We start from the raw sequence: 21,408 nt of genomic DNA, 5'->3' as shown, positions 1-21,408 counted from the left end.
GTACGCTCCCTCTACCATCGAGATTGGTATTAAAACCTAAATAATTGTTATTTGGTGTTTGCGTTGAGCATAGACATGATTGGATTATGTCTATCGCGATACGGTTATTCATTTAAGGAGAATAATGGTTACTCTGTTTATTTGAATAATACCATCCCGATCGTAGTGATACACATTTTCATGCCAAAGGTATAAGATAGTAATGATAGTACCACACAAATGTGGCACTGCAATTTGAGTCATATTGGTATAAAACGCATGAAGAAGCTCCATGTTGATGGATCTTTGGACTCACTCATTTTTGAAAGGATTGAGACATGCGAACCATGTTTGTTGGTAGATATGCATGAAGAAACTCTATACAGATGGATCGTTTGGACTCACTTGATTTTGAATCACTTGAGACATGCAAATCATACCACATGGGCAAGATGACTGAAAGCCTCGTTTTCAGTAAAATGGAACAAGAAAGCAACTTGTTGGAAGTAATACATCTTGATGTGCGCAGTCCAATGAGTGCTGAGGCATGTAGTGGATATCGTTATGTTCTTACTTCACAGATGATTTGAGTAGATACTGAGTATATTTACTTGATGAAACATAAGTCTGAATTATTGAAAGGTTCAAGTAATTTCAGAGTGAAGTTGAACATCGTCGTGACAAGAGGATAAAATGTCTATGATATGATCGTAGAGATGAATATCTGAATTACGAGTTTGGCACAGAATTAAGACATTATGGAAATTATTTCACAACTAATATAGCCTGGAACACCATAGTGTGATGGTGTGTCCGAACATCATAACTGCACCCTATTGGATATGATGCATACCATGATGTCTCTTATCGAATTACCACGATATTTTATGGGTTAGGCATTAGAGACAACCACATTTACTTTAAATAGGGCACCACGTAATTCCATGAGATGACACCGTATGAACTATGGTTTAGAGAAACCTAAGCTGTCATTTCTTAAAAGTTTGGGGCTGCGACACTTATGTGAAAAAGTTTCAAGCTGATAAGCTTGAACCCAAAGCGGATAAATGCATCTTCATAGGACACCCAAAACAGTTGGGTATACCTCCTGTCTCAGATCCGAAAGCAATAAGGGATTGTTTCTAGAATCGGGTCCTTTCTCGAGGAAAAGTTTCTCTCAAAAGAATTGAGTGGGAGGATGGTGGAGACTTGATGAGGTTATTGAACCGTCTCTTCAACTAGTGTGTGGCAGGGCACAGGAAGTTGTTCCTGTGGCACCTACACCAATTGAAGTGGAAGCTTATGATAGTGATCATGAAACTTCAGATCAAGTCACTAACAAACCTCGTGGGATGACAAGGATGCGTACTACTTCAGAGTGGTACGTAATCATGTCTTAGAAGTCATGTTGCTAGACAACAATGAACCTACGAGCTATGGAGAAGCGATGGTGGGCCCGGATTCCGATAAATGGCTCGAGGCCATAAAATCCGAGAGAGGATCCATGTATGAAAACAAAGTGTAGACTTTGGCAGACGGCTCGATGGTCGTAAGGCTGTTGAGTACAAATGGATTTTAAAAGGAAGACGGACAATGATGGTAAGTATCACCATTAAGAAAGCTCGACTTGTCGTTAAGATTTTTTCCGACAAGTTCAAGGAGTTGACTATGATGAGACTTTCTCACTCGTAGCGATGCTAAGAGTCTGTTGGAATTATATTAGCGATTACTGCATTATTTATGAAATCTTGCAGATAGGATGTCAAAACATTGTTTCCTCGATGATTTTGTTGAGGAAAGGTTGTATGTGATACAACCGGAAGGTTTTGTCAATCCTGAAAGATGCTAATAAGTATGCAAAGCTCCAGCAATCCTTCTAAGGACTGGAGTAAGCATCTCGGAGTTGGAATGTATGCTTTGATGAGATGATCAAAGATTTTGGGTGTATACAAAGTTTATGAGAAACTTGTATTTCCAAAGAAGTGAGTGGGAGCACTATAGAATTTCTGATGAATATATGTTGTTGACATATTGTTGATCAGAAATGACGTAGAATTTCTGGAAAGCATATAGGGTTATTTGGAAAGTGTTTTTCAATGGAAAGCCTGGATTAAGCTACTTGAACATTGAGCATCAAGATCTATAAGGATAGATCAAAACGCTTAATGGTACTTTCAAATGAGCACATACCTTGACATGATCTTGAAGGTGTTCAAGATGGATCAGTCAAAGAAGGAGTTCTTGCCTGAGTTGTAAGGTATGAAGTTAAGACTTAAAGCTCAACCACGGCAGAAGAAAGAGAAAGGACGAAGGTCGTCCCCTATGCTTTTGTCATAGGCTCTATACGGTATGCCATGCTGAGTACCGCACCTGATGTGTGCCTTGCCACATATCTGGCAAGAGGGTACAAAGGTAATCTAGGAGTAGATCACCAGATAGCGGTCTAAATTATCCTTAGAGGAATAAGGATATGTTTCTCGGTTATGGAGGTGATAAAGAGTTCGACATAAAGAATTACGTCGATGCAAGCTTAACACCTATCCGGATAGCTCTGAGTAGAGATACCGGATACGTATAATGGAATAGCTCCAAGTAGAACAGTTATTTGAAATGGCTCCAAATGTAGCATAGTAGTTGCATCTACAAGATGACATAGAAATTTGCGAAGTACATACGGATCTGAATGTTGCAGACCCGTTGACTGAAACCTCTCTCACAAGCATAACATGATCAAACCCAGAACTCTTTGGGTGTTAGTCACATGGGGATGTGACCTTGAGTGTTAATCACATATCGATGTGAACTGGATTATTGACTCTAGTGCAAGTGGGAGACTGTTGGAAATATGCCCTAGAGGCAATAATAAATTGGTTATTATTATATTTCCTTGTTCATGATAATCGTTTATTATCCATGCTAGAATTGTATTGATAGGAAACTCAGATACATGTGTGGATACATAGACAACACCATGTCCCTAGTAAGCCTCTAGTTGACTAGCTCGTTGATCAATAGATGGTTACGGTTTCCTGACCATGGACATTGGATGTCGTTGATAACGGGATCACATCATTGGGAGAATGATGTGATGGACAAGACCCAATCCTAAGCCTAGCACAAAGATCGTGTAGTTCGTATGCTAAAGCTTTTCTAATGTCAAGTATCATTTCCTTAGACCATGAGATTGTGCAACTCCCGGATACCGTAGGAATACTTTGGGTGTGCCAAACGTCACAACGTAACTGGGTGGCTATAAAGGTACACTACAGGTATATCCGAAAGTGTATGTTGGGTTGGCACGAATCGAGACTGGGATTTGTCACTCCGTGCTGGGCCCACTCGGTAGGACATCATCATAATGTGCACAATGTGATCAAGGAGTTGATCACGGGATGATGTGTTACGGAACGAGTAAAGAGACTTGCCGGTAACGATATTGAACAAGGTATCGGGATACCGACGATCGAATCTCGGGCAAGTACAATACCGCTAGACAAAGGGAATTGTATACGGGATTGATCGAATCCTCGACATCGTGGTTCATCTGATGAGATCATCGTGGAACATGTGGGAACCAACATGGGTATCCAGATCCCGCTGTTGGTTATTTGCTGGAGAACGTCTCGGTCATGTCTGCATGGTTCCCGAACCCATAGGGTCTACACACTTAAGGTTCGATGACGCTAGGGTTATAAGGAATAGATATACGTGGTTACCGAATGTTGTTCGGAGTCCCGGATGAGATCCCGGACGTCACCAGGAGTTCCGGAATGGTCCAGAGGTAAAGATTTATATATGGGAAGTCCTGTTTTGGTCACCGGAAAAGTTTCGGATTTTATCGGTAACGTACCGGGACCACCGGGAGGGTCCCGGGGGTCCACCAAATGGGGCCACCAGCCCCGGAGGGCAGCATGGGCCAAGTGTGGGAGGGGACCAGCCCCAGGTGGGCTGGTGCGCCCCCCCCCCCCACCAAGGCCCAAGGCGCAAGGGAGAGTGGAAGGGGGCAAACCCTAGGCTCAGATGGGCCTAAGGCCCACCTAGTGGTGCGCCCCCCTCTCTCCCCCCTTGGCCTCCCCCCCTAGATGGGATCTAGGGCTGGCCGCCACCCCTAGGGGTGGAAACCTAGGTGGGGCACAGCCCCTCCCCTCCCCCTATATATACTTGAGGTTTTGGGCTGCTAGACACACGATTTGATCTCTCCCTGGCGTAGCCCTACCTCTCTCCTCCTCGTCTCTTGCGGTGCTTGGCGAAGCCCTGCTGGAGTACCACGCTCCTCCACCACCCGTTGTGCTGCTGCTGGATGGAGTCTTCCTCAACCTCTCCCTCTCTCCTTGCTGGATCAAGGCATGGGAGACGTCACCGGGCTGTACGTGTGTTGAACACGGAGGTGCCGTCCGTTTGGCACTAGGATCTCCGGTGATTTGGATCACGACGAGTACGACTCCTTCAACCCCGTTCTCTTGAACGCTTCCGCGTAGCGATCTACAAGGGTATGTAGATGCACTCTCCTTCCCTCGTTGCTGGTTTCTCCATAGATAGATCTTGGTGACACGTAGGAAAATTTTGAATTTCTGCTACGTTCCCCAACATCCTAGTCTCTGATGTGAGATTGAAAAATAGTTTCTATAAGACTATGACTGAAAAAAATGAAAAAAAGATGTGCATGCTGGCAGGGGAGGTTGCTTAACATTGCTGGGAGAGTCACACTGGTGCAGTCTTGTCTAACCAATATTCCCATATACATGATGTCCTTCTATCCTCTACCTATAGGTGTGAGGAAAAAAGTGGATTTCTATAGAGCAAGACTAGTGTGTCAAGCAGATGAAGATAAGAAAAAATACCACCTTGTTAACTGAAAACCTGTTGTATGCCAAAACAACAAGGGGGCCTAGAGATTTTAAATTGGGAACTTTTTAACAAAGCCCTGCTTGCCAAATGGCTGTAGAAATCAGAAAAAGAGAATGGGTTGTGGCGGGATGTCCTGCTTGCCAAATATGTGAGAGGAAAGTGCATCTTTAGGATAAAGCATAAACCAGGAGATTCTCACTTCTGGTCCAACCTTTTACAGATTAGGGATATATACTATCAACATGTAATGAAAAAGTTAGGGGATGGGAAAAACACTAGATTTTGAGAAGATTGGTGGGTAGGAGAAAAACCCTTAAAGGAAGCATATCCCAGTCTCTGTTTTATTAGCAACAATCATAATATCTTTGTTTTTATGCCATTGAGATGGGATGGCAACAATTCACCTTTAGAAGAACTCTACTTGGAGAGTCCCTTGATATGTGGAACTCTCTGAAAAGTAGATGTGAAGAGGTTAGGATGTATGGGGGGGAGATATACCCATGCGGATGTTGACCCCTGATAAGAAATTCATAGTGAAATCTTTATATTTGCATTTGATCAAAAGAGATAGAGGCTTTCCACACAAATTCCTATGGAAAAGTCAAAGTACCTGCTAAGTGCTAAGATCAAATTCTTCTTGTGGCTTCTTAATAAAAAAAGGTATTACTACTAGAGATAACCTGCTGAAGAGGGGATGTAAAGGAGGCAAAAATTGTGTGTTTTGTGGCTAGAATGAATCCATAGACCATTTATTCTTTTCCTGTTCGATAGCTAGGCTCATTTGGAATTTGTTGAAGTGTGCTTTTGATCTTAACTTTGTGCTTGCTACTCTACACGATTGTTTTAATAGATGGTTGAAAATGTTCCCTAAATATGATAAAAAAAAATGGTCCTTGTTGGCATGTCTGGCCTTTTTTAGGCAATTTGAAAATGCATGAATGATGTGACCTTTGAGAGGAAAAAAATATGTGATCCGATGAATGTTATTGTTCTGATGTGCAAATGGATCTCGGACTGGTCTGTTTTGCAAATAAAACCATCCAAGAAAAAAAATGCTGATGTTGGGGTACGGCTAAGCGAACAGGTAGCAAGTGAAGTGTATCGTGCATCGCAGGGGTGGAGACCTGGAGTCCTGAGGCTGCTGAAGATCTGCTCGTCTCCTAGGCAGGCGATTTGTGCGAGACATTGCATTTTAGATGTTGCTTTTGGTGTCAATCCAATGTAAAAATGCGTGCCCCCTGCATGGGGAGGGTTGCTTAGAAGTCTACTTGTCTAAAAACCTGGTAGTAGTAATTTTGTCGCTCTTAGCTTTATTTTCTTTTCTTTCGCTTTGAATTGAACTGGTACTGGTTTGCATGGTTTCTCTTAATGAAATCGAAGAGAAACCCTCTTTTGCTAAAAAAACCGAGCAGTCTAACCAAACAAGTGGAACAAAGAGGCAAAGAAGCAACCCCATAGAGACAAAAATAGCTCAACCGCTTCCAGAAGCAATCTGAACGACCGGGCGGCAGCATGGAGCTACAGAAAACACTTGGAACTGCCGCGACGCAAGCAGGCTGATTACTAAATTGAATGTACAACAATGAAAAAGAAGCTAATTCCCTACAGTTTTTTTTTGAAAGGTTAATCCCTACTCTTTTTTTAAGGATACTGTTTTTTGTTTTGAAAAGGTTATAATCCCTACTGTTTTTTTAGGATACTGCTTTTTTATGAAAGGTTATAATCCGTACTTTTTTTGAGCATACTGTTTTTTTTAATCCGTTTGAAACGTTATTCCCTGGTGTTTATTGGTGTGGCTGACTCGCTGCCAGAAAAGAAGGAATGCCGGGACGCAACCGCGCGAAAAGGGTGCGAGACCGCGACGGCGGTCGGGGTCGACCGGCTGCGCCACACCTTTGCTGTGTGATGCGATAAGACGGAGAGAGGTCGACGGGAACGGCCGTGACGGCGTGTCGGGCTCCCGGTGCAGCACGCACGCACACGCACGCGGGTGTGTCCGTGTGGGCTGTGGAGCGGAGTTCCGGGAGATTTTCCATCCGACGGCGCTTTTCGGCTGAGCACCCGTGTCTGTTTTGGCCGAGTAGGAGAGATAGGAGGGCGCACGGACACGGGGGGTGTGGATGTCGACGAGGCAGGCAGCCTCGGTCGTTGGTACGCGTCTTACGTGTGATTGATAAGGGAGGTCGGATGATGGTGATGGTCGATTGATATCATTATTAGCCGCTCTTATAAAATGGTGATGACGAGTGGAGAGAGATTGTTTTATGTTATTTTGGATTCATGGAGGAGCAGCTGACCGATCAGTGGAGCCAAGAGGCAAAGTAGATTTCAGGAAAACAACGACCAAATAGGCGAGCCGAGCAGTCCAACCAAACAAGTGGACACAAAGAGGCAAAGAAGCAACCCTGAAGAGACAAAAATAGCTCAAGGAGCTTCCAGAAGCAATCCAAACAACCGAACCGGGCGGCAGCATGGAGCATGAGGGCATGTACATTAGTTCAGACAACTCGTTGTCTGTAACGATGCTCCACATCACGTATAGACAGAGATTAAGACACCCTATACATTAGACCGTCTATTTTACTGTCTATAGCACTCTCAAATATTGATGAGTGGAAGACTAATCCAGGGACAAAGGAGGCAGTTACAAACAACTTTGCAGACGGCACCCCATACAACGGTAGAAGGCCATCTGTATCCACCGGATTTTAAGGGCTGCAGATCGTTGGTTATTCTACAGACGGGTTGTTTCTCTTTCTTTGTTCTCTCTCCTCCACATCATCTAAAATCCTAGTTGTCACCCCTTCCAGACAGCTGACTGGACACCGTTGTACCTGCCCTAATGCCCTCAAGGACCTGCAGAACACATTTCTCAACCGCCACGACACAGCCCAAGTTAACACCAAATGTAGTAGTACAATAATGGAAAGCAAGTTTCTCGGCCTGCAACCTCCTGCGATGAACTGAAACACCGGCATTCTTTTCTTCACGTACACACGCAACCACGCTCGCTGCCACAGATTATGATAAACAACAAAATAGTCAAGCCCTCTTGAAATCGACATTGTCCAATCATTGCTGTCTTGCACGGCCAAGTGCATACCAGAAGGAGGTGAATCTATAGTTGCATAGCTTAGCAACGGCCTTCTGGAAGAAGCTTCGATGCCAGACCACCAGAGAACAGAACAAGAGGCCGCGCAGAACAGTTATTACAGTCCACTTCAGGACCTACATCCACCCATCCATCCAAACTACAGAATCGAATCACAGATAACAGCACCCGAGAGAACCAACGTTCCGTTACAAAGAATTTGTACAAAATGAAGGCGGAGACAGACCAGCCTGTCTGTCAATGGCGAGAACCGGTTTGCTTTGGTTCGCAGCAAATCTTATTGGTTGTCGACGAGCAAGAGCTGCCTGGCCTCGGCGACATGGGCCTCGATGGCGTCGAGGTCCCCCTTCACCTTGTCGGAGACGTGCGGCGTGGAGGCGTCCAAACCTCTGGCAACCAGAAGCTCGCCGAGGTCCCGCATCGCCTGGCTCAGCTTCGAGTTCATCTCGTCCAGGGACGTCGTCTGGTGCTGCAACGACGCCTCGCACACCCTGATCTGCTCCTCCTCCAGCTTCACATGGAAAACGCTGTCCTGGTAGTCGACCAGTAGGCTCGGCAAGTCCTTCTGCTGAACCTCCCAGACTTCGGCCAAGGTGTGATCCCGCACAAACTTCTCGGTGTCGGCTTCCAGCAGGGAGAGGAAGCAGCCCTCCATCTCCGATTCAAGGCGCGACATCTCACCGTCGATGTCGTCGCAGTTCCTCATGCTCTTGATCTCCTTCTGCACCACGCTAAGCTGCTCGCGGAACTTCTTCAGTTCAGACAAGAGCTTTGTCCTCTCCTCCTCGGACTTCAGCAGCTCCGACGCCTTGCCGAAATTCATGGGCTTCTGCAACGGAGTCGCGGGGCACTCCAGGTTGTCGATGGCGAAGAGAACCCTTTCTGTCTCCTTCCTTTGGGCCTCGAAGGAACGGTATTTCTGTTTAAGGCCATCGATTTTGTTTCTCAGCTCGGTTTCAGACCTGCGTGCCTCTGCACGTGCAGCGGAAATCTCGGTTTTGCGAGTTCTCAACCTACTCAACTGCTCCATCTTTTTATTCATTGATTGAACATTGACGCCAAACTTGGACCCGGCAAGGGCTTCGGTTTTCAAATGCAAGTCCCGGCATGATGCCACAGGCGAGAAAAACTTGCCTTCCAAAGCGTTTTCTCTCTCGTGTGATATTGACAGTGCGGACTTGAGGGCGTTGATGTCTTCCTGCTCTTTCTGGACATCTAGACAGCAGAGCTGAATGCTTGATGAAAGTTCTTCTGCCTTGGTGCTAGCCATTTCAAGTAGCTTGAAATATTGCACTGCATCCTGGGCAGTCACAAGCTTGTCTTGGACATGCTCCAGCTTGACACGGACAAGCTGCATCGCTTCTTTGAAAGCTACAATTGGAGAGTCATGTACATGCTCTCCTTGGAAACCCTCAGCATCGGTTTCAGCATCTCTGAACTGAATGTCTTCTGAACTTTCAAGATTGCTTAGCATACTATCCATTTCAGCATCTCTGAACTGAATGTCTTCTGTAGTTTCAGGATTGCTTTGCATGGTATCCATTGCTTCATCCATTTCAGCATCTCTGAACTGAACGTCTTCTGTGGTTTCATGATTGCTTTGCTCAGAAAATTTCCTTTTAAATTCATCCCTTTCTTGCATAGCTTTCTCATACAAACTCATAAGTTTATCATTTTCTTCATGCATCTCTTCCAGTTGAAGCTGCAGTTCTGAAAATTCAGATCTCGAAGGGTCATCCTTGTGGCTGCAGTTTTCATCCACTATCATAGGCTCTTCTACAGCATCACTACGTGAACCATATGCACCCTCTGGTTGGTCATCCAGCAGGCTATTCCCTCCATTAGAAGGATGGCTGCTCTGCTGCTCATTCGAATCTTCAGTTTGAGGAATGGAAGGATAATTTCCATGTTGTTTCACCTCAATGTTGACAATAGCCTGTTCATAGAGATCAACCAGTCTCTTGTTATCCTCGATCAGGGTCGTAAGCTCTGTTCTCAATTTCTCATTCTCTTTGGCCAACCCAATTGCAGTTTCATGAGCTTCTGCTTCTCTTTGACTTGCAGTTGCTATTGCATCTACCAATGTCTTAAGTTCTGTCTGAGCATCAAGCAAGACGGACTGTTCCTGGTGCTGTGCAGCCTTAAATTCTTTGTTCTCATGGTCGCATTTCTTCGCTACCTCCAACTCCACAGTCAAATCATCAACACGCCTGCACAACATCCAATGTGAGAAATGAACCACATAAATCTCTGGACAAGACAAAGCAAAAAAAAGGAACATAATTCCGGACACACAAAAGAGTAGTATGCAGTGAAAACCATCAGTGAAGCTTGCAAACCAAGATGATTTACAAATGACTTGCCATACTCTTTAGGGCCTTTTTATAATTCTTGGGATATCATATGCAAGTAAATCAAACAAAATGCAGCACAGATGAGTTGTTGTGGTTGATCTACACCTACGCTAGCCATCACCCCTTCTGAGAAGCACACCTTTTCTTGAACTTGCACAAATGCATCATTAACTCCAACCACTAAATAATTGATATCTCAAAACCTGGGTGACCTCCCACCAACTATTCTAAGCATATTATCCATTCGATATGCACAGTACTACCAAGCAGAAAAAAATACTAGATTGCCTGGAAGGAACTAAGAAACTTTTCAGTGATAGAGAGATAAGCACCCAGATTCAGGTTGAGGGGAACTCAAACCTGGGTGACCTCCCACCAACTATTATAGGCTTCGTTCCTAAGGAGAATAAAAAACAACAACAACAAGAACACCAAGAACCAAATGGTAGGTCTTGAAATGTAGCGCGCAAAAACAGCACAACAATTTCTTCAGTTACAGTGACTTGAAACACTAACAAAAAAGTGTTTTTTTACTTCTAGATACTATACACCTCTAATCTTGTTTGTGGGGCACCAAGGGTTTTACATATGTGAGAGTTGTGTTACCATGGGGCCTGAAGTAAATACTGTAAATTTAAGGAACTAATTATGATTGCAAAAGCTGATGACATTAATATTCCTTTCTCATCATACCACACAACCATAGCATGCAATAACAGAATACACAGACAAGAAATAGTGATATTCCTTTCTCATCATACCACACAACCATAGCATGCAATAACAGAATACACAGACAAGAAATAGTGATATACCTCTCGAGTTTCTCTTTTGCTTGAAGACAGACGCTCAAATTTTTACGTAGTGACTCGATTTCTCTCTCATTTTGGATAGCCTGTATAACAACATTACAAACTGATGTTACAGAAAAAAATGAATCAGAATAGGATACTTATTAAGTCAGCTACCTCCTCCGTATCGGAGTTGATCAACAATGTACACTTATGATTAATTTACAGGTTGTTTTAAAAGATCTGTGAAGATATCATCAGACGATATGCCAAATATAGTTCTACAATACCAACCTGCACAAGAAGAAACTCGTTTTTCTCATCACCAGCTTCCTCCCCAAATAGTGAGAGGTCCTGTAGAAGTCATTATGGGATATCGTCTAAGCAAAATGGTAGGTAAAGAGATATAATGCCATGCAAGTATTTGTAACAGCTAGCTAAAGAAAATTCAAAAGTTTTGCATATATTTTCACTAAACAGGAGTGAAGTCTACAAATTATATAGCATACCTTGTTAACAGGATCCTTCTCATTCATAAGTTTCCAGTCAAGTGCTTCTAGGAGCTAAAGGAAAACAAACTAAGTAAGTTCAGGATGTTAAGAAAATTATAAGAGTAAAAAAAAGTTCATTTTAGTACAAAAAAATTTTATCACTGAAAAATTCCCCTTCACAAAAGTGGATACCTGATGTTCTAAAACATTTATCTGCTGATGCATTCTTTCCAATTCTCCTTCATCAACAAATGACTGCAACCTACAAGTTCAAAAAAAAAAGGCATCAAGCTACCAACTATATTAGTGTAGGCAGTAGAAAAGGGGGGCAACTGAAGTGATTGGATACCGAAGCTAACCTTCGAATCTCCTCCTTCAGTTGTAGATTTTCCATAGCAAATCTTGTAATTTCTGGATTTCGTTCTAGTTGGTTCCGTAGAGCTTCAATTTCCTTCATGAGGTCTTCCTTTTCTTGCAAGAGATGTGTTTCAGCGGATAACTTCCCCGATGCAACTTGCTCCAATCTCTTGATTCGATCTTCACGAAAGCGAAGCCTCATCCTGAAACTTCTCACCTCTTCTGATCTTTGAGTCGCCTGTGGTGCAACAACAAATTGACATTAAGAAAAAAAATACTATACTGGCATATATTTGCTTTTTTAGTGACAAAGTGTTCTAGAGTATCTACAAAATCTAATGTAGTGAAGAGAGATGCATACCAGCTCTTCGGCAATCTGCTTTGCAGCAATTGCTGCCTTTAGCTTTGCTTCTTTTTCCTGCTCCCTCCTAAATGCAGCGGCAAGTGTAATATCATAATCTCTCCTCTGAACACAACACGAGAAAGAGAAAGTAAGCATACGGTTAAAAACATAAGTTCAACAAACAGAACCAGTACATGGATAATGTTCGATATAGACAAAACAGTATATGAATACCTGTGTAGCTCTCTTATCAAACATAAGTGGACTGAATGTGCCATTAGCTTGATCCCATTTGAATGCGCTAGGGGACTCGCAGACAAATCCATTGTTAGTAAATCCAGATTGTCCTTGCAGGCGACTAAGCTCTTTCTGTGGTAATAGCAAAGCATTAGATTGTGTACAACAAAACATATTAACGCTCTGCAACAAAAAATATCAGGCACAGGCCACTGTTAATTAACAACAAACGTCAATCATAGCACAAAGGACCATAATTAGAAGAAACATGTTAACCTGGAACTTATTGCAATCCAGTGCACAGAATATTTTTCATTAAACCGAAATTGAAATTCATCATCTATACCTTGAGATGTTGGATCTCTAAACGCATGCTCAGCACATCACCAGAGGCATCCTCATTTATAATAGCCTACAAAAACAACAATTAGTTATTGTTTTGCATATTAAAAACAAGTCAATAAGACATGTTCATGACATACATTATTCCGTATGTGCTTAGCCCGTTGCGCGAATTTTAATGTGCTCAATGTCTCAGCTGCACAGCTAGAAATACAAATTAAAATATCAGTAAGATGCATGTAACTATAGCAAGCCTTTTGCAGAAAAGGAAAAAGAAATCGTGTTTAGAAGTCTACCAGCTAGATGGGCTTATATTTGCAATTATAGTGGTCTTGGAGTTACCTCCAAGTGAGTCCTGGAAAGAGATGAAATGGTATAAATAAACAAAGTTAACATCAGAGATGTCAAAAACATAACGTGAGAAATCTACCACTTCAGCTGTGCATATTACCTGCAGCAGAAATGTCAATTTTGAATCTCGGTAGGGAACATGCTGTGACTTTTTGTTTGACACAGCAATAAGGCTGGTAATAACATGTCTGTAACAATCCCATAGGGAAACAGTGAAATGATTAAACTGAATCAAGTCAAGCTATGAACAGTTTAGTATTATCTGAGGTAAAGAATTGAGGCTCCACAACTAACCCTAAGGTTGAGAGTGACTTGTTGATGTTCGAAGCTTCCTTCAAGCGTTCCCCTTCTGCACCTGAACTCTTTTGCCTGCACATCACACATCATCCACGTTCAGTTGCAAGAATAGGAGACTTGAGAAGCATAACAAGTATATTTGTGGTGGCTCTGAAATACAAGATCATACGTAACAAAAAAAGCAAGGTTACATGTGGAACTTACCTCTCTGAGCCAGCAAGGTCAACAAGGTTAAGATGAGAAAATCGATGATGCTTGATACCTTGAGATTCCCACTGTAAGGTTGATAGTTCAGTTAGAAGATTAAGTGCATCAATACATATGCATGCATTAAGGTAGGGACAAATATATGCTGGTCTAGCAATATCTTTGAAAGTTAAGGCAAGAATGTTTTGCTTCCTATTACACAAAAACTATACCTTGCTCTCTATAAGACAAGTGAATACACTATGAGAACGGCTACTTGCTCGGTTCATATTGGTAGATGCCACCTTTCTGTTTGCTGCCCCCTGAAGAGAAAATGCAGAATTTAGCTAGTGATTTAGTGAAACTAACACAGATAATAATGTGACTAATAAAGGGAGGGAAAAACTTGCTGCAATCCCTAGAGATAAAGGAAAAACTAGTGTACCATGCCATGCGAAAATGATGGATCTGATCAGCTTAACTGCAGTCCATTTTCTAAATAGTTCAGTCACTCCATCTTGTCAGTAAAGTATAATATGCTAATTGTTTTTCCTATTTAAAATTCATATTTACGGATTTCTATTCATACTGCATCAAAAGAAAACTGTATTGTGTAATGTTTAAGTATATAGTTTTGAAAAGTAAGTGGCTGTAATTGTCAGTGACAGTTGCTAAAACGATCAAAAGAGAAGTCAAGGAGACAAGGAATTGGAGATTGAAAAAGCATGTTTATATTTATACACTTAGTTTATATGTGTGTATTTGACTGTTTGTGCGAAGAACCTTGAGCAAAATTGATGTAGGCATGTTATATTAATCATTCTGCAATCATCAACACAGGTACTGCCAAAATCAGGCCTACTACGCTGTTTTTGGGACACTGACCTCGATAAGTTGTTGCAGTGCTTCTCGGGCATTAGAAACCTCATGTTCAGTCAGATTCTCAACATGCATACCCCTTTTCGCATCCTCCCTTAACTGTAAAAGAAAAGCATAGCTGTAAGTTAGATGCAAACTTTGTAAACTTTTCCCAACAGTGTCACGACAAAGATGCAACCACCAAATAGGTATACGCAGACACTAGATTTCGGTGAATTACCTGTAAGTTTGTTGCATTTGGATTGAGCAAATCCAGAATCTGCTCATTATATATCTCCAGGAATGAGCACTTGCAAGTAAAACTGAGCTTTTCATCTCTTCGTATTTCCTTTTCCTGCAAACAGCAATTGAAAAGTTTACCTCAGAAACAGTACACCATCTACAGCACAAAATTAGGCATCAGAATCAACATATCATCAGAGCTTGCCTTCTGGATTCTTAGGAAGAGATGCTCAAACACTCGAGGCGTCATACCACAGTTCTCATTGTTTCTCCGTGTGCCATTTTCTATGTCCCCAAGCATCGTGTGGGTCTTGCCACTACCGGTCTAAGAAACAGGATACTTTTGTAAGCTCAATGATTCAAAGTGCAAATAAAAGAGAGTAAGCACACTGCAACAGCAGGTGGAGGTGGAGGCTGTAGCTCACCTGCCCATAGGCAAACATGCAGCTGTTATAGCCAGCCATGCAGTTCTCCACCATGGGCACCCCAGCAACCTTGAAAAGACTCTCCTATACAGCACAAGCACAAGAGTATTTACACATCTGCGGAACAAGTAAAGGAACGGGCGAACAGGAACAAGGAGTATACCTGCGTGATGTGCTCATCGGCGACTAGATCAAAGGTGAACCGGGACTCCGGGTGGCAGGTCCAGGTGATGCTCTGGCCGCTGTCCTGCCTGACGCACCTCTTGTCCCCCTGCACCGATATCTCGCTGCTGCTGAGCGGCCGGACACGAATCACGACCTGCGGGGCGGAGCGGTTAGCGCGGACCGGACCTGACGAACCTAGGTGCTCGACGAAATGCTCCAACGGCGCAGCGCGCGGCCGCGGGCGAAACTAGATCGGGACGCCGCTGCGAGGGGAGAATCGAGGAGGCGGAGGCGCGGGAGCTCCCGGCGAGGGGGGCGAGAAGAATCGCTACCTGCACGTTGTTGTCCTTCCAGAAGGAGGGGTCCTCCTGCAGCTCGAACCGCGCGGGGGCGGAGCTGTCGTCGTCGCCACCGTCCGACAGCATCGCGGCTGCGGCTGCGGGTACCGCTGCGGCTGCGACGGAGGCAGGGATGGGCTTGCGGCGGGCGGGATCTGGGCAGAGCGGCGGCGCGGCGGGCCGGCGGCGGTGGGTGGGGGTGGGGAGAGGACGAGATTGGAGGTTTTGAAATGGGGAGCGGAGAGGAGGAGTCTGGAGACGTTGGGCGATTTCAAATTTGGGATCTGGCCAGGGAGAGGAGAGGAGGCGGCCACCATAATAGAAGCAATTTGCTGCGGGTGGGCCCTGTCCAGCTCACCAATTCACCCCCGCAGAAGTGTACCAAACACTGGTTGTTTCATCGGTTAATCAGTTTTTTTCTTTTTGCACACACATCAGTTAATCAGTATAGAAGTAATTTCGAGCTTCTTCTAGAGGAATACTATAAATTTTGAGCTCCACAACTTCAGGGTCTCTTTGATTCAAAGGATTTTCATAAGATCTTTGAAGGATTAGAATCCTTAGGAATTTTTTCTACGTTGATCGTTTGATTCGTAGGATTGAATCCTGTAGGATTTTTTTCTAAGGGTTCATTTGTACTACATTTCACAGGAATTCTAGCATCCACTCAAACCTTTTGGAAAAAATCCTTTGTTTTTCCCTTAACACAATCAAACAAACTCAAATCCTATAGGGATCCAATGGACATGCCATTTCAATCCTGCGTTTTTCCTATTCCTGTGTTTTTGCAATCCTATGAATCAAAAAGGCCCTCAGTCGGGTCCGAGCTCACCTGCACCCGCTTGAAAAAGATTAAAAACAGACGGCAACGGCGAATGGCGCAAATCAGTTCACGCGAGTGTGGGTGAGCGGGTGGGGTGGGGGACAAATTCAACCAGAGGGAAATCCACCGCAGCGGCGCTATCCATTGTTATTGGTGCGGTGAGCCCCTCCATCACCCTCTAGCCTCTCCCCTCTCTCTTCTTGCATCTTTTATGGCTCGGCGGGAAGTGTGTGGCGGCTGCCTTGGGCGCGATGGCGGATGGTATTTAAGGGCACGACGACCTAAGGATTTGGTGGCGTTGTGGCTCGACGACTTTGTGGACGCAACGGTGGCGAGGTCCTGAGGGCAAGTGATACGTCTAAAATGTATCTACTTTTCCAAACACGTTTGCCCTTGTTTTGGACTCTAATTTACATGATTTGAATGGAACTAACACGGACTGACGTTATTTTCAGCAGAATTATCATGGTGTTATTTTTGTGCAGAAATAAAAGTTTTTGGATTCGGCTGAAACTTTACGGAGAATATTTTTCAGAATATATAAAAAATACTAGGGAAGAGAAATACTAGAGGGGGGTCACCAGGGCACCATAGGCCCAGGGGCGCGCCACCCCTCCCCCAGGGCGCGCCTGGCAGGCTTGCGAGCCCCTGGAAGCTCCCGCAACCCTAACTCCAACTCCATACGTACATATTCGTCCAGAAAAAACACAGAGAGAAAAAACCGTTGCGTTTTACGATAAGGAGCTGCCGCCACCTATTGTTCTTCATCGGGAGGGCTGATTTGGAGTGCGTTCGGGGCTCCGGAGAGGGGGATTCGACGCCGTCGTCATCTTCAACCATCCTCCGTCAATAATTTCATGATGCTCATCATCGGGAGTGGGTAATTCATTTGTAGGCTTGCTGGACGGTGGTGAGTTGGAAGTTACTCCATTTCACACGATTTGTAGTAATTTTTCTTGGTTTCCTTCCATATGTGATATTTCCTGTCAAACAATGGGAAAAATGATTTTCTTTTCCCTTGAAGGATTGACATCAGAAATAACCGAGAAATTGTGTTAATCCTGTGAAAACCAAATGAAAATCCTTTGCAAATAATCATAAATTCTCGAGCTATCATCTACTACAACACATTTTTTCCCGGCTCCAGCAAGGGAGGGGCGATGACAACGGCGTGCTTCGACTCGCTTCAGTGCTTGTAGTCGTCACTAGGTGGTCTACGAATATGGATGTAATTTTTTTTTATTTTGGTGTTCATTTTAATTACCATGTTAAATTCATTTTTGTACCAAGGTCTAAGGAGATCGTTTCAATATAGTTACCGTGTTCTAGAAAAAAATTACCATATTAAATTCCTTTGTGATGTACTTACCAAATTTCATGAGTACACCTTTTAGTTTGACGATACTAGCACATATATTTGTGCATCGCAACAGGAGAAGTAATTGACATGTCCACCGAAATGTCTATCAATGTGAAACGACAACATCTAGACGATGCCACCTGACAGTAGCAGGGAGACGCGCGCCGAAATGCGTACCCGTTTAAATCTTCACCCTCTCTTTGTTTGGGTTATCTCACGAAATTCTGAAAGAATGGAATACTTACGCAATATTAGTGGACTCTGAAAGGATTAAATTAAAATTGTAGGGCCTCTCGCTAGTAGCAATAATCTTGGAATATGTTGTTACTCGCAATCTCGCTTAATTTGGATTGAAGCGAAGAACCATGGAAATCCAATCAAAATATTTAATTATAGCCAATTAGCCATGCTAGCCCACAAATCCATTTAACACCACATGTGTATGCCACCTTCTTTATTAAGTCTACTTTGTAGCAATTATTAAGTTAATTATAAGGTGAATTTCAAAGTGGTTAACATGAATAATTAATAGCACGGTTGGAAAATATGCATTTTTCTGGCCAAATTACATATATAAATTATTTTTATCCGAGTTATGGGTGCAAAGTTATAGCATAATCATGTCTAAAATATTCTCTGTAAATAATAAAGGCCATAGATCTAAATGGGCTGAAAATAGAGTGAACTGGGCCTAGTGCAGCTGAACATGGAATACTAACCAGTGCCCGGCCGCCTACTTGAGTTGGGCTGAAGCCCAACAAAAAATGAGGAAGGAGAGGACACTTAATGTTCGACCGCGGATTAATTAAAGAAAATACCAGGGCTTTTCGCAAAATATGCGACGAACAGGGAGAAACACTCCGTACTTTATTAGTAGGTATAGATATACATATAGATTGTCTTTCCTTTTTCTTTTTCCTTTCCTATCTTTTTCTTTTTCTACCTTTGATTTTTCATTCTTTTTATTTTTTGTGGACATCTTTTTAAATTTGTGAACATTTTTGTGAAATCATGATTTTTTTTTAAATGATGAATAAATTAAACTTGTCGTCATATTTGAAATTGTGAACATTTTTAAAATTTGTGAATTTTTTTGACCAATTTTCAAACATTTTCTAAACTCGTGACATTTTATACAATCTGCAAAAAACAAACGTTTGTTTGAATCAGCAAACAATTCTAGAGTCGATGAACATTTTTTTGGGAATTGTTGCAACAATTTTGGAAATTCATGAACATTTTTCGAATTGCATGATCATTTTTTGAATCAACGAACATTTTATAAATGAATAAACTATTTTGTTACTTCCGAACAGTTTTTATATTTGTAGGATATTTTTTTCAAAGTTCATGAACATTTTCTAAATTGGCGAATATTTTGTTTAATTTCATTAACATTTGTATACACGATTTTTTTTAGAAAATCATGAACATTTTTTTATTTCCCAAACATTTGTTTTCAAAATTGCAAACATTTTTTAAATAGGTGAACATTTTTTAAAAATCAGGAACTTTTTTGAATCTGCAAACATTTTATTATTTATTGATCATTTTATTTCAAAATTCTCATTTTCTTTTATTTTGGGAACTTTTTTTAAGTTCTGCTAAAGTAGTAAAAAGCAAAAAACGGACAAGAAAAAATAAACATAAAAAAGAAATTTAAAAAACAGGATGCCCGCACATGGGCGGGCCAAAACAAGTGTGTTGCGTCTTCTCTATAGTCGTACTGCATGGGACGCCTCAGACGTAGGGATTCCCTGGGTGTGAAACGTTTTCTTGTCAGTTATAGATGGCATCAATGGGTAATATTCTATAACTCTTTCCGTGACGAACAAATAGAAGCAATAATCCATTTATTTACAGGTATAGATATGGATGTAGAATCATGAGAACAATTAGAGCCTGCCTAAGAAAAGTCTCCTTCCTCCTCCGCCGGCGCCGCCCTGCCTCCAATGGCCTTTGGCCTGTGGAGGTGCGGAGGATCCCTCCCCCCCCTCCCGGCCGTCGGGAAGGACCTCGTTCTCGTTTTTGCTAGGTTGAACGTCTTGGTTGGGGCTGTGTGGCGGCGGCGATGTCCTTTGGTAGCAATAATGTCTCTCACGTCCTATCCCATCCCGATGGTGCAAATAGCATTGTCGGAGGATGTGTGGAGGTGTGTCTCTGTTCTGTCGGATCTCATGGGATTCGGTTGGTGCTGGTCTTCGATGGATCTATTTGGATCCAGTTTTTGTTCATCTTCGTTTGTGTGTTCCAGGTTTGATTTTTCTGATCTACAACTCTCTTCATCGGCGATGGTTGATGCTCTGGTGCTCTGGTCCTTTGGGGCCTTAGCACGACGACTTCCTGACTGTCTACTACAATAAGGTTTGCCTGACTCCGGTGATGGAGGGGCGATGATAGCGGCGCGCCTTCGGCTCGCTCCAGTGCTTATAGTCGTCGCTAGGTGGTCCATAGACTTGGTTGTAATTTTTATTACCTTTTATGTTCTCTGTACTGTCATGATTGATGAATAAATTGGAAATTTCTCTCGCAAAATAAAAAAAGTCATGAAAGCAATTAGCAGGTCCAAAACACGTTTCACCGTTGTAACCCACGTGCATTTGTGCTAGTCTCTCCCAAAATTTTAGGCAATTTGGTAAGGCAACGACGATGGGCACAGCCACAAAACCAAACAGACCCCGCGAAGCGTTGCACCGTCGGATGGAAAATCTCCGCGACCAGGCCGCGTGCGTGCGGCGCCGGGAGTCCACGCATCCGCGGACGCGACACGCCTCGTCGAGGCAAATCAATCTGCGAGGCCGATCCCCTTGTCCGCTCGGCAAACGAATCTGCATAGCAGGTCTGATTTACCGGCGCTCTCCTTGCCGATCGAACAACTTCGTTGAAGGCTCGTCTTGCCAGTTGTTTCCCCCCGATTCAGATTCAGTTCGGCTTCAGAGCGGACGCACAGATCAGACGGCGTACAGAAAGAAAGAAGCATGCCAAGGCGGCCAGCGGGCGGCCGCGCAGCCAAGCGTGCTCGTCGGCGGCGCCTCTACCTTGTCACTGAAGATTGGAAACAGGGGTACAGCATCCGCGAGGTAGACTTGATGGAGGACCACGGTGACGCCGACTCCGACGCAGACGATCAGGAGCCGCGGCGCATGCCGCCGCCGGTCCTCCGCCTCGAGGCGCTGCACAACGGGCCTTGGCACTTCGCGGCGGCCTTTGGCACCAAGATCATGGCCCTGCACCTGACGCCCTGGCGCTACACCCCAGTCTTCGACGTCCAGACTCGGTGCCTCACCTTCGGCCCTCCGACGATAGGGATGGCTACCGCCTACCGCCCCGGTCCATGTGCCTGTCGGCGACAGCCTCTACAAGTTTGGTTTCCGTAAGTTCCACGTGCTCCGCCCTCCCCCACCACGAACCGAAGTGCTCTGCTGCAACGTGCCCAAGGAGTGGTCATGGCGCTGCCTCACGCCGCCCTTCGGGGAGCATCAAGTCACCTCCCACGCCGTGCACCCCG

The 21,408-nt window shown here is 43.7% G+C and overlaps 1 protein-coding gene across 1 annotated transcript; it reads right to left on the bottom strand.

Moving 5' to 3' along the window:
• Positions 1-7,854: 7,854 nt before the first annotated feature.
• On the bottom strand, positions 7,855-16,001 carry LOC125510627 (P-loop containing nucleoside triphosphate hydrolases superfamily protein). Its single transcript, XM_048675859.2, has 21 exons — positions 15,712-16,001; positions 15,378-15,533; positions 15,215-15,298; positions 14,995-15,114; positions 14,788-14,901; positions 14,574-14,666; positions 13,922-14,011; positions 13,707-13,777; positions 13,500-13,574; positions 13,306-13,393; positions 13,151-13,209; positions 12,995-13,058; positions 12,859-12,924; positions 12,510-12,644; positions 12,294-12,398; positions 11,935-12,170; positions 11,768-11,837; positions 11,594-11,647; positions 11,379-11,438; positions 11,109-11,188; positions 7,855-10,149 (listed from the first exon to the last, which is right to left on the bottom strand). Exons 1-21 carry the CDS (start codon positions 15,802-15,804, stop codon positions 8,217-8,219), a joined length of 3,846 nt encoding a protein of 1,281 aa, XP_048531816.2. The 5' UTR covers positions 15,805-16,001; the 3' UTR covers positions 7,855-8,216.
• Between the last annotated feature and the right edge of the window lie 5,407 nt (positions 16,002-21,408).

Source organism: Triticum urartu, chromosome 5A (genome assembly GCF_056163025.1).
Source record: "Triticum urartu cultivar PI428250 chromosome 5A, HENAU_Tu73, whole genome shotgun sequence".
Taxonomy (NCBI): domain Eukaryota; kingdom Viridiplantae; phylum Streptophyta; class Magnoliopsida; order Poales; family Poaceae; genus Triticum; species Triticum urartu.
Note: the sequence above shows the minus strand (reverse complement) of the source record. Positions and strands in the feature narration are given on the sequence as shown.

Bases quoted from the DNA above. Each gene is read 5' to 3' on its own strand.
- LOC125510627 (XM_048675859.2), bottom strand. From the start codon at position 15,804: ATGCTGTCGGACGGTGGCGACGACGACAGCTCCGCCCCCGCGCGGTTC. The intron at 15,115-15,214 runs GTGAGCTACAGC...CCTGTTTCTTAG, and splicing joins GCATGTTTGCCTATGGGCAG to ACCGGTAGTGGCAAGACCCA. The intron at 13,575-13,706 runs GTAAGTTCCACA...TGTGATGTGCAG, and splicing joins GACCTTGCTGGCTCAGAGAG to GCAAAAGAGTTCAGGTGCAG.